The sequence below is a fragment of the Oncorhynchus gorbuscha genome, linkage group LG14 (genome assembly GCF_021184085.1).
Source record: "Oncorhynchus gorbuscha isolate QuinsamMale2020 ecotype Even-year linkage group LG14, OgorEven_v1.0, whole genome shotgun sequence".
NCBI lineage: Eukaryota > Metazoa > Chordata > Actinopteri > Salmoniformes > Salmonidae > Oncorhynchus > Oncorhynchus gorbuscha.
In genome coordinates this window covers 54,302,269-54,313,926 of record NC_060186.1, presented here as the reverse complement: position 1 = coordinate 54,313,926, position 11,658 = coordinate 54,302,269, and the positions used below count along the sequence as shown (strand labels likewise).

General features: G+C 45.7%; 1 protein-coding gene across 2 annotated transcripts in view; it reads right to left on the bottom strand.

The window, feature by feature from the left end:
- si:ch211-243j20.2 (uridine-cytidine kinase-like 1) overlaps window positions 1-11,658 on the bottom strand; it is a 28,748-nt gene continuing 17,090 nt past the window's right edge. The window contains exons 7-16 of one of the 2 annotated variants that reach the window (XM_046298493.1): window positions 11,240-11,429; window positions 11,026-11,087; window positions 7,891-7,910; window positions 7,025-7,123; window positions 6,650-6,743; window positions 6,468-6,530; window positions 5,726-5,848; window positions 5,213-5,320; window positions 3,003-3,159; window positions 1-1,112 (exon numbers count right to left, since the gene is read on the bottom strand). In XM_046298493.1, the coding sequence (XP_046154449.1) occupies window positions 1,051-1,112; window positions 3,003-3,159; window positions 5,213-5,320; window positions 5,726-5,848; window positions 6,468-6,530; window positions 6,650-6,743; window positions 7,025-7,123; window positions 7,891-7,910; window positions 11,026-11,087; window positions 11,240-11,429 (978 nt within the window). In that variant the 3' untranslated portion in view covers window positions 1-1,050. Of the gene's footprint in view, window positions 1,113-3,002; window positions 3,160-5,212; window positions 5,321-5,725; window positions 5,849-6,467; window positions 6,531-6,649; window positions 6,744-7,024; window positions 7,124-7,890; window positions 7,911-8,722; window positions 8,740-11,025; window positions 11,088-11,239; window positions 11,430-11,658 lie in introns of both variants that reach the window. The other variant, XM_046298494.1, reaches the window with a different exon arrangement.

Genomic DNA, 11,658 nt, shown 5'->3' with positions numbered 1-11,658 from the left:
TTGTTGGGAAGAGCCTGTAAGTAAGCTGTTAGTCTACACCTGTTGTTTATGAAGCATGCAATAACATTTTATTTATTACCCAGAGAAATGGCTGCAAAGTTTAAAAAAATAATTTTCTGCATCAACCAACCTATAATATATATTAGTGAGAGGAAACCAAATAAAATCCTTATAATAAAAACAGCCTCAAGTACTAAATAATGTTAAAAAAAGCCAATCATCTTAAACCATAAAAAAAACTTTTTTTTTTGCACGAGACTTTTGTCACAGCTAAGGCAACAGCACACAATCTCCAGAGAGGACAGTCCATAATGTCCATAGATGTATATTAAGTAATACTAAGGCTATGTTGAGCTTAAAGCTACCCATGAGCTATACGACCTTATATTTTCACTACCTACCTGGTCCATTGTACCCTCAGTCTGTAACTTGCTCCTCTCAGTTATAAAACAAAGTCTCCCTGTGCATAACAATGGTCATCACCATTATATTCACACGTTATTCAAGCACAGCTGAGATCTGGCGCTAACAGCCACAGACTGTCCTACTCTCATCTTCCCTGATTTCATACTGTGGTGTGATTTGTCATATTAACTATTTCTATGGGTCAACTCAACAGGAAAACATCAAAAGGACTAGAAAATAGTAATCCTTCAACCCAAAAGAGGCTTTTTATTTCTCTTGATTCTTTCTCCAACTTTACAGGTCCTGCTGAGTCAACAAAAATCAAACAAGCAAAATCACAAATCAAGTATTTTTTATCAGTGGATAGATAGATATGTATGGGCTAATGGGCATCGCTAGCAAAGCTAGGCTAATATCACATTTCCTCCTCAGGAGGGTAGGTAGCCTTATGACCTTTCACCCTGATCAGAGAGGGTAGAGTTGGCACAGGGGCAGTGCCCAGGACATCATGAAATGATAAGCAGCAGAGGGGCGCTGACTGAGGGGGAATCTTTAGCTCTTAGGAGCTGATCAGTGGTTGGCTGGCATGGCTAAGTGCTTGTGTGATACCCCCCCCCCCCTACTTCCCCCTCAGCAGTCCATCCTTTAATCACTCTCGGTCCAGTCCGAGGGAGTGTCCGTCCCAAAGTAACGGTCCCCGAAATTACCTGGAAGAGGGGAGAAGAGAGAGCCGTCAGTCATATTGTCATTGTGAATACACGAGTTGGACTAGCGTCAGTGAGAATTGTGTGATCAGTGGCAGTGCTGATGGAACATATGGGTTACCCCAGCTATCAACTGGCTCATTTACCCCCCCCCTCTCCCCTGTAACTATTCCCCAGGTTGTTGCTGTAAATGAGAATGTGTTCGCTGTCAACTTATGATAAAAAAAAGGGTTAAATCAAATTAAAAACAGTCAGTCTGGGGTGATTCATAACAAAGCCCATCCACTTGGGTCTGAGTGGCTGTGGCAGCAGCTACAGTGCATTCGGAAACTATTCGGACCTCTACTTTTTCCACTGTTATGTTACAGCCTTATTATACAAATAAGATTTAATAAAGATCCTCAGCAATCTACATGTAATACCCCATAATGACAAAGGGAAAACAGCTTTTTAGAAATGTGTACATATTTATTACAAAGAAAAGAAATACCTTATTTATATAAGTACTCAGACCCTTTGCTATGAGACTCGAAATTGAGCTCAGGTGCATCCTATTTCCATTGGTCGTCTTTGAGGTGTTTCTACAACTTGATTGGAGTCCACCTGTGGTAAATTCAATTAATTGGACATGATTTGGAAAAGCACACACCTGTCTATATAAGGTCCCACTGTTGACAGCGCATGTCAGAGCAAAAACCAAACCATGAGGTCGAAGGAATCGTCCGTAGAGCTCTGAGACGGGATTGTGTTGAGGCACAGATCTCGGGAAGGGGGCCAAAACATTTCTGCAGAATTGAAGATCCCCCAGTGGCCTGGAATAAGTTTGTAACCACCAAGACTCTCAGGGAGGTGACCAAGAACCCAATGGACACTCTCAATCATTCTTAAAATGGAAGAAGTTTGGAACCACCAAGACTCTTCCTAAAGCTGGCCGCCCGGCCAAATTGAGCAATCGGGGGAGAAGGGCCTTGGTCAAGGAGGTGAACAAGAACCTGATGGTCACTCTGACAGAGCTCTAGAGTTCCTCTGTGGAGATAGAACCTTCCAGGACAACCATCTCTGCAGCAGGCTTTTATGGTAGAGTGGCCAGACAAAAGACACTCCTCAGTAAAAGGCACATGACAGCCCGCTTGGAGTTTGCCAAAAGGCACCCAAAGATTCTCTGGTCTGATGAAGCCAAGATTGAACTCATTGGCCTTAATGCCAAGCATCACTACTGGAGGAAACCTGGCACCATCCCTACGGTGAAGGGTTGTGGCAGCATCATGGTGTGGGGATGTTTTTCAGTGGCAGGGCCTGGGAGACTGGTCAGGATTGAGGGAAAGATGAATGGAGCAACGTACAGAGAGAGCCTTGATGAAAACCCGCTGCAGCAATGCTCCCCATCCAACTTGACAGAGGATCTGCAGAGAAGAATGTGTGAAACTCCCCAAATACATAAGTGCCAAGATTACAGCGTCATACCCAAGAAAACTTAAGGCTGCAATCACTGTCAAAGGTGCTTCAACAAAGTACTGAGTAAAGGGTCTGAATACTTATGTAAATGCGAGCAGTTTAATTTTTATAAATGAGCAAAGATTTCTAAACATTTTTTGTTTCATCATTATAGGGTATTGTGTGTATATTGAAGTGGGAAAAAAACTAATACATTTTAGAATTAGGCTGTAACCTAACAAAATGTGGAAAAAGTCAAGGGGTCTGAATACTTTGCGAAGGCACAATCTGACAACCTGGATGTTTCTATCTTTTGACGGTCATATCACTAATGATCATTCACACCACAAACAGCAGACTCACTAGATCTGCATTAGGACACCACTTTGAAGGGAAACCCACATTAAGAGAGATTGACTGAGAACAATGTGTGTGAGAGAGCGAGACAGACCGACCCACCAATGCCAGGAATGATGTGAAACTCGTTGTTGACCTTCTTATCGACGGCGGTGGTGATAATGCGGACCTTAGGGAAGGCGTAGGCCACAGAGTGGACGCCCATCTCAGCCATCAGTAGAGACAACAGGAAGATTTTATCCTCCTGGACATCATGGTCCTACAAAAGGTGACAGACATACGCAAATGGTGGCCTTCAATCACGATTGAAGAAAGAGTGGTGGTTAGTGGGGAGTTTCTGTGACAGTAGCACAATATGTAAGGAGAGCGAGGCAGCCACTTCCAGACCGGTGGGGATCTCAAGCTCTTCCCATTCCCACTGCTACCTGTCAAAAGGGACTCCTTCGTCTGATAGGTCTTCTGCACTCATCACATACTTTAACCAATGCTTCCAGTAAAAACACACACCCCCGTGACGATCTGTTTAAAGCTACAATCCTTATTCGAAACATTAACAAAGCGGTCACCCCAACCTCTGTTTCGGTAAGAAGCGGAGGGATGGACCTGGAGAAATGTAACCATTCAAATCCAGAGACTGAGCTACGGATGCGAAGACTGACCAGCCATGATATAAATTGTAGTTTTAACCATGTTGTGAGGCTTTACAGTGTTTGTTTACGTTTACATTGTTTACAAACATTGGTGTAAAACAGGCTTATATATTTTGGGTTATGATGGGGTACGACAGTTGAACTAAACTCATTAGGCATTTATAGAAGTTAAATTCTTCAAGAATCAATGGGTATGTATAACTACTTTATAAGCCCAAAAATGTATGCAGTAACTAAGGACTCTAGTTTTAAAAAGAGATAGTCATGGAGGCAGTAAAGTTTGCTTTTGGAGGACAAACAAAAACCATAGTGGCGATAATTCTCCCCAGATGTTTACATTTCACAAGGGGCGAAGGCTAAAAGCACAGGACCTGTACATTTAGACCTCTAGTCTTATCACAATGAGGAAAAAGGACCTCAAACTCGCTGGACTCAAACTGTGTTTTATGACGGCAAACAAGCATCCCGATCTCTCCTGCTGCTCTGCCATCTCAACCACCAACTCTGCCATCTCAACCACCAACTCTGCCATCTCAACCACCAACCCTGCCATCTCAACCACCAACTCTGCCATCTCAACCACCAACCCTGCCACCTCAACCACCAACCCTGCCACCTCAACCACCAACCCTGCCACCTCAACCACCTCAACCACCAACCCTGCCACCTCAACCACCAACCCTGCCACCTCAACCACCAACCCTGCCACCTCAACCACCAACTCTGCCACCTCAACCACCAACTCTGCCACCTCAACCACCAACTCTGCCACCTCAACCACCAACTCTGCCACCTCAACCACCAACTCTGCCACCTCAACCACCAACTCTGCCACCTCAACCACCAACTCTGCCACCTCAACCACCAACTCTGCCACCTCAACCACCAACTCTGCCACCTCAACCACCAACTCTGCCACCTCAACCACCACCAACTCTGCCACCTCAACCACCACCAACTCTGCCACCTCAACCACCACCAACTCTGCCACCTCAACCACCACCAACTCTGCCACCTCAACCACCACCAACTCTGCCACCTCAACCACCACCAACTCTGCCACCTCAACCACCACCAACTCTGCCACCTCAACCACCACCAACTCTGCCATCTCAACCACCACCAACTCTGCCATCTCAACCACCACCAACTCTGCCATCTCAACCACCACCAACTCTGCCATCTCAACCACCACCAACTCTGCCATCTCAACCACCACCAACAAGGACAACTCTGCCATCTCAACCACCACCAACAAGGACAACTCTGCCATCTCAACCACCACCAACAAGGACAACTCTGCCATCTCAACCACCACCAACAAGGACAACTCTGCCATCTCAACCACCACCAACAAGGACAACTCTGCCATCTCAACCACCACCAACAAGGACAACTCTGCCATCTCAACCACCAACAAGGACAACTCTGCCATCTGTCATGTTCAGCCATGTCTCAGGGGTAAACAACATTATCTGGATGCAGAACCATAGATAAACCCCCCAAGCCCGAACGTCTCATCAGCATAGGTGTGTGGTGGAGAAGACAAACATGAGAATATTAGACTTCTACTAGAAACTACTATTATATTTCGATTGAACTATAATACCCAACTAATACTGAATAGACTAGACCAGAGGAGTAGAATGAGGTAGAACTGACCAGCAGCACTCGGACGGCCATGAGAGCAGCAGCCCCAGTGGACACAGTGCTGTCCATCAAGATGACATAGTCCTCACTGATGTCCTTAGGCAGACGCAGGTAGTGGAGCTGGACAGGGGCGATAGGAAATGTTAAATACAATGGGACGTTTTATACAATGGTTTTCATTTGGGCATTTCATGAACTTAAAATGTCACATTTTGAGCATAGCTTGAAGGCTACAGCTGACATAGACATCACACACACAGTATATCTCCCAAGTATGGCTGGTCTGCGATTCTGATGAGGCAGTGAACCTGAGGTCAATGAGGCCAGTGTGTATCAGTTAGCCCAGAGACTGACACCTTGCCTTGAATGAAGTCACTAAGCAAAAAAAGATGACCCCATCCACTCCTTGTTGATGATCTTCGCGTTGAAGAGTTCATGTCTGGGTGTGTATGCAGCCTTTCGGATAAGAGGGCCAAACACACACAGAATACTTTTTGAACCACATGACTGGTTTCTGTGTGTTACCTCAGGCTCTCCAGTGTCATGGTTGGTCTGGATGAGGATCTTCCCCAGCCTAATGTCTTTACACACATGCATCAGCGCCTGCTCCATGGTCTCCCCTGCTCTCAGTATGGACACACCTGTGATCTACACACACACACACACACACACACACACACACACACACACACACACACACACACACACACACACACACACACACACACACACACACACACACACACACACACACACACACACACACACACTCCTTCACAGTTTAGTTTATAAGTAAACTTCCATTGAGCAACCTGAAGGACCAGCATAGTGAGAGCTCAATGTTACCGAGCCTGATGGTAGGAGATATGACTCTATTACTCTACTGCAGATGTCTAACAACCCTGCTGCCTAACAGAGCTGCTCCCACTGAGAGCCACTCAAACACATCACCATAAAAAGACTGGAATGAACGATTCTCTCAGGCCTATCCACACACTTTATGACTCGAGGGTTTTCACTGCAGGCGTCTAGTAAAACGAATGTTAACAATGCCTATAGTGCTTTATGTATGGTGATGAATAAAAGGACTGGAGAGATAAACTAGTCTAATCACTGTACAATCTTCAGCCAATAGTTACAAGTAGCAATCAGAGTAATTGTGACAATGTAGCTGCAATGTAGTATCGGGGATGACATTGATACTTTATTGCAGTTTAGGGCCCAAAACCCTCTGTGAAAGTGGAGAGGTATCTGCATAGAGCCTTACCCTTTTACCACTGAGTCTCTTCCCTTCATAGATGGAACCTTGGGGAGTCTCCACTTGCACAGGCTAGAGAGGATGAGAGGAAAGGACGAGAGAAGAGACCAGTGTTCGTGTATGATTGTGCACAGGGCGTAGAAGGCAGTATAATATTGGTCATGCGTCTGCAGGCATGCAGGGCCACTCACCTTGAGGGGCAGAAAGGAGAGGGCATGTTCTATCAGGAGCCTCATTAACCTCTTAGAGTAGAAGATGAACTCATCACGATTAGTGTCCTTATTCCTGCAGGCAGGCAGGCAGGCACACACACCAGGATTAGGGGACAGGGAATGAGTGTGAGGTGTGTGTGTGTGTGTGTGTGTGTGTGTGTGTGTGTGTGTGTGTGTGTGTGTGTGTGTGTGTGTGTGTGTGTGTGTGTGTGTGTGTGTGTGTGTGTGTGTGTGTGTGTGTGTGTGTGTGTGTGTGTGTGTGTATATTCATTATAAACTTGTGGCAGTGCAGAGTCAGTGTTGAGAGGGTGAGAGACCGGCCCCCAGCGGTCAACCAGAGCTCTACGACCTTACCTGATGATGGTGTGCATGCCGCGGACCTGTGGGGTGCTCTCCAAGACGCTGAGGGTCTTGGGTAGGGGCTGTCCCTGGTGGGCCGAGGCCAGAGCAGACCTACACAACAGAGAGACAGTCAGACCACTGTCCACTGCTGGAGTGACCACAGTACAACAGACAACACTGCCCCCTGCTGGAGGGACCACAGTACAACAACACAGACATCACATCAAACCAGTGGGACAAAGGTAAGATACCACTGGGATATTTTACGTTCCTCCTCGTAAACATGTATTGCAGTATGGTGGTCACAGATGCACAGCCAGGCAAAGTTGGGTGGGGGAATAGTGTACAGGTACTGGCAACAGCAATGCTTTAACAGGCTCCTCTCGCACTGTCTGGAGCATATGGTGCTATACCGGCAGACAATTCAACGTGACATCACTAGGACCATTTCCAATCTAGAAAATAACTATTACATTGTACTGTTCTAAACAGTGGTTCTGTTGATAAATAGAAATGCCATAAAGCAATTGAGCATGTTGCTATGTGTTCTGCTTTGTTGTTGCCAATACTCAAAGCCAAGACAACTCACTCTCTAAATACTGTAGTACTGCACTGAAATTAGCCTTTTGAACATATATATCTGGTACCAAAATACAGGATAGTTAAGACTGTAGAAATCATAGCAAAAACTGAAAGAATCAGGCAAATTGGTTAAGAGGTAAATGAAAAACAATATCTTGGAAAAATAGCAATGACAGCAAACAAAGGTTGTTAGCTTTTTTTGTCAGGAGGCTATGTTACTAAATCATAAAAGAGGAGCAGATGAGAGGGGTGATAAAACTTAAGAGAAGGAGGAAGATGCAGGAGTTTATCCTCACATATCCCAGCGGAGCTTCCTCTGGAGAAGGTGACAAATATTCATTTTGCGAGAACAAGAGTGATGACAAAGAGGAAAGAAAGAGGAAAAGAAAGAAAATACATCCCAATTAGACAGCAACAGGACAGAGTAGGGGCCCTATGATATCTGTGGAGGAGAAGCTGAGAGGTGTGACGGCCAGGGGCCAGGCTGAGAGGGGCCCCTGTGAGGGGGAGGAGGGTCAGGGCCCCTGTTCAGCTCAGCGAGGGAACGGCTTCAAGACCAGACGACATCACCATGGTTATGAACTCTGACTGGGCGTAGTTAAAAAATAATCATCTTTGCAACGGCCTTAGCGAGAGGTCCTATGATAAACATGTAGGGCTAAACTCAAGGTCATACTCTGTCCTTGGTTAATGTGACGTCAGCTTTCTGATCTTTCGGTAAAAAGGAATTCATGACATCAGCGACTCCCAGCTGTCTTCTTTTTTTTTTTAGGCCTTAACCAGAGCTCAGTGGAACCATAGCGATGTCATCCTTCTGGTGTTAGCGATAGCTTTCATGACTGACGGTGTGGAAGAAAGAGAAAAGGAGCTGCACAGCCTCATTTAGCTTTACACAAAACATTTTCCTGGGCACCTTGATTAGTTGATCATGTCAACATCAGTGGGGGGAAAAAAAAAAAAGCCAAAATGGTCAAATAAATAGTAACATGAGTATTCTGTCAGACTGGGCATATCTCCTTTTGTCCTTCCTGTGCTCTCTGAGCTTCTGCTGAGAGGAAACAGAATGAAAAAGACAGAGGCAGCACACGACAGAGATCGGTAGAGATATGAGGGGTGTGGCAGTCATACCTCACTGTGATTTCACGCTGAGACGGTTAGAGTGCATTATTCGGTCAGGGTTTAGCAAGTATTTGATTACAAACACACACACAGGGAGGAGAGAAATAAAAACAAAACTCATGAAATGAGACAAGCCATTCCAACCCCCCAAACAGAGCCAAATGTCCCCAGTCCCCACCGCCCTTTTAAATAAACACAAACACCAGGCAATGATATACATTCCCCTCCATTTTGCCATGAATCAGACAGACAGTGTTCCATTAGATAAGCTCAGTGCCTAAACCGGTACCTCTTTCTCTGTACAGGTTCTACTCCTGCATTACATCAGGCTAAATTATGGTGCTCTGATCTCACAACAAGACCCAGTGCACAGCATGGGAATTTAATTTGAAATGTGAATTTTATGGGCAATAAAAATAAAATAAATAAAGTCAAGTGTTCTGCTCCTTTTCCATATGGAAACCCCATGGAGGTGCATCATATTTGATTTACTCGTTGTATCCATTAGTCTGATAAACTAAATCGTTCCCACATAGTATCTAGTCCATATCAAACAGAATGCCCCAAAGCTAATGGCAAAGTGTGGCATCCTAACCAAACCAGGGGGTTTCCTAACCAGAAGTACTATAGTGGGCCCTGTGGTAGTAATCTTGCCATATGGAGGGTGCGATGGTTCATTAGGCTACAACAGGCCCTGTCCTCATCAGTCACTCACTCTATGGAGGACGAGCTGCCGCTGTCTCCTCCCACTCGACACCATTCATTACTTGATCCACACAATGGCCTTTTATTAGAGATCCCTTAATCCACAAATCCTCACACACTATCTGCTTTTGCACACGCGGTGGCCTCTCTCAATCTCTCACACACACACCCCGACGGGTGAGACTCTGAACGGGAATGGCGTACCCTTTAGACAGAAGTCATATGATCACGTGTCACTCCCCACACAACCCTCTCCAAAAGAAATCAAAGTACAGCGAGTCTGTTAAATAGAGTGTAACTGAGCACCTTTGAGCTCGTCTTTGAAACCTTCCAACGTATCTCTCTCTGTGACAGATGGTTTGTCACATTACAGTGATGATGGATCAGGACACCACAGGGCCACACACACTGAGTGGGACAAACATGAAGAACACCTGCTCTTCCCATGACAGACCGACCAGGTCAATCCGGCTGAGCGCTATGATCCCTTATTGATGTCATTTGTTAAACCACTTCAAAATCAGTGTAGATGAAGGGGAGGAGACGGGTTAAAGAATTATTTTTAAGCCTCGAGACAATTGATACATGGATTGTGTATGTGTGCCATTCAGAGGGAGAATGGGCAAGGCAAAATATTTAAGTGCCATTGAGCGGGGTATGGTAGTAGGTGCCAGGCGCACCGGTGTCTGTCAAGAACTGCAACCCTGCTGGGGTTCAACAGTGTCCCGTATGTATCAAGACTGGTCCACCACCCAAAGGACATCCAGCCAACTTGATACAACTGTTGGAAGCATTGGAATCAACATGACACACTGGACACCGTGTAGAGTCTATGCCCTGACAAATTGAGAGTGTTCTGAGGGAAGAAAGGAGGCGGGGGGGGAGGTGCAACTCAATATTAAAAGGTGTACTTAATGTTTGGTGTACTCAGTGTAGATCATGATTTGTAGGGACTTAAAGGGGCCATCTGACAACAGAAAGCACAGTGTTAACGATGCCAGTGACAGATAGGTTGGGTGTCCTTGACGCATGCATGTCCACACACAGGTGTGCCTTTCAGTTATAAATCCTTTCTTGTTACACTCCCTTGGTGTACAGAGGGATGGGTTCAGCCTGATACCAGAGACAGGCAATGTACATGTCAAATTCATAACCTATGGTGCTAAATCCCAGCCACTAGATGGGAGAAGTGAGGTGGGCAACTGGTTGGGTCAACTTCTACGTGGAGACTAGGAATTCAGGATTACCTTGGAACTACCAGATTGAAACAGTGTAGATAAGATCAGCAGACTCCTATAGCTGTCCTAATAGGACATATAGTCTCGAGAGAACCTATGAGAATGAGACTCGTCGTTGATCATTAATCCAGTACTGACCCACCCATGTTGAGAGATAGGACAGGGTTCAGAGGTCATGGGTTCGGTCAGGAGTTTTTCCTGGTAGGGAAGGTGGTCAGGAAAAACTCCTGGCCCAAATCATGGGTCATGCGAAAACTGAGCATGGTGTGTGCCGAAGAGACGACACCATGTACAGAGATAGGTACATGCTTTTAGGTTAGGGTCTATGGGCAGAGGTATAGGAGATAAAAGCCTATTATTTACACATACCTTCTCAAGCTGACTGTGAACATGCTGCACAATCAGATCCAAGGCAACAAAGTTCTCGCCCCCTAAAATAATCAAACACACACATATCTTTTATAGCAGAATCACTACAGATATCATTTGTAAAAAGTTTTTAAATGTTCTGAATTGAATCTAAAGACATAGAAGCAGTGTTTCTAACACACTGGTAGTATGCATCTACCTACAAGCCACTCACCCCTGGGGACCACAATATCCGCCACCTGCACGGTGGGTTCGATGTACTGCTCAAAGGACGGCTTGACAAACTTGTTGTACTGCTTGATGACCCCGTTGATGTCCCGGCCGCGGTCCGATATGTCCCTCTTCAGCCGCCTGACCAGACGGATGTCCGAGTCGGTGTCCACAAACACCTTCATGTCCAGCAGCTGGGGGAGGAAGATGGACAGAGAGGGAAAGACAAAAGGGTTAAGAGAGGTCATGTACATAACCAATGGCAGAAGTTCTCAACATGACAGATCTGACTTTTAATTGGGCAGTATTTCCCGAAGATCATTTCAAGGACAGGGTGCTGGGTAAATGCCCCCACAGCAACATTCAGGGTGGTCCACCTACACTCAACGGAACAACTTGATTAGTGTAGTGTCAGCAACGCAG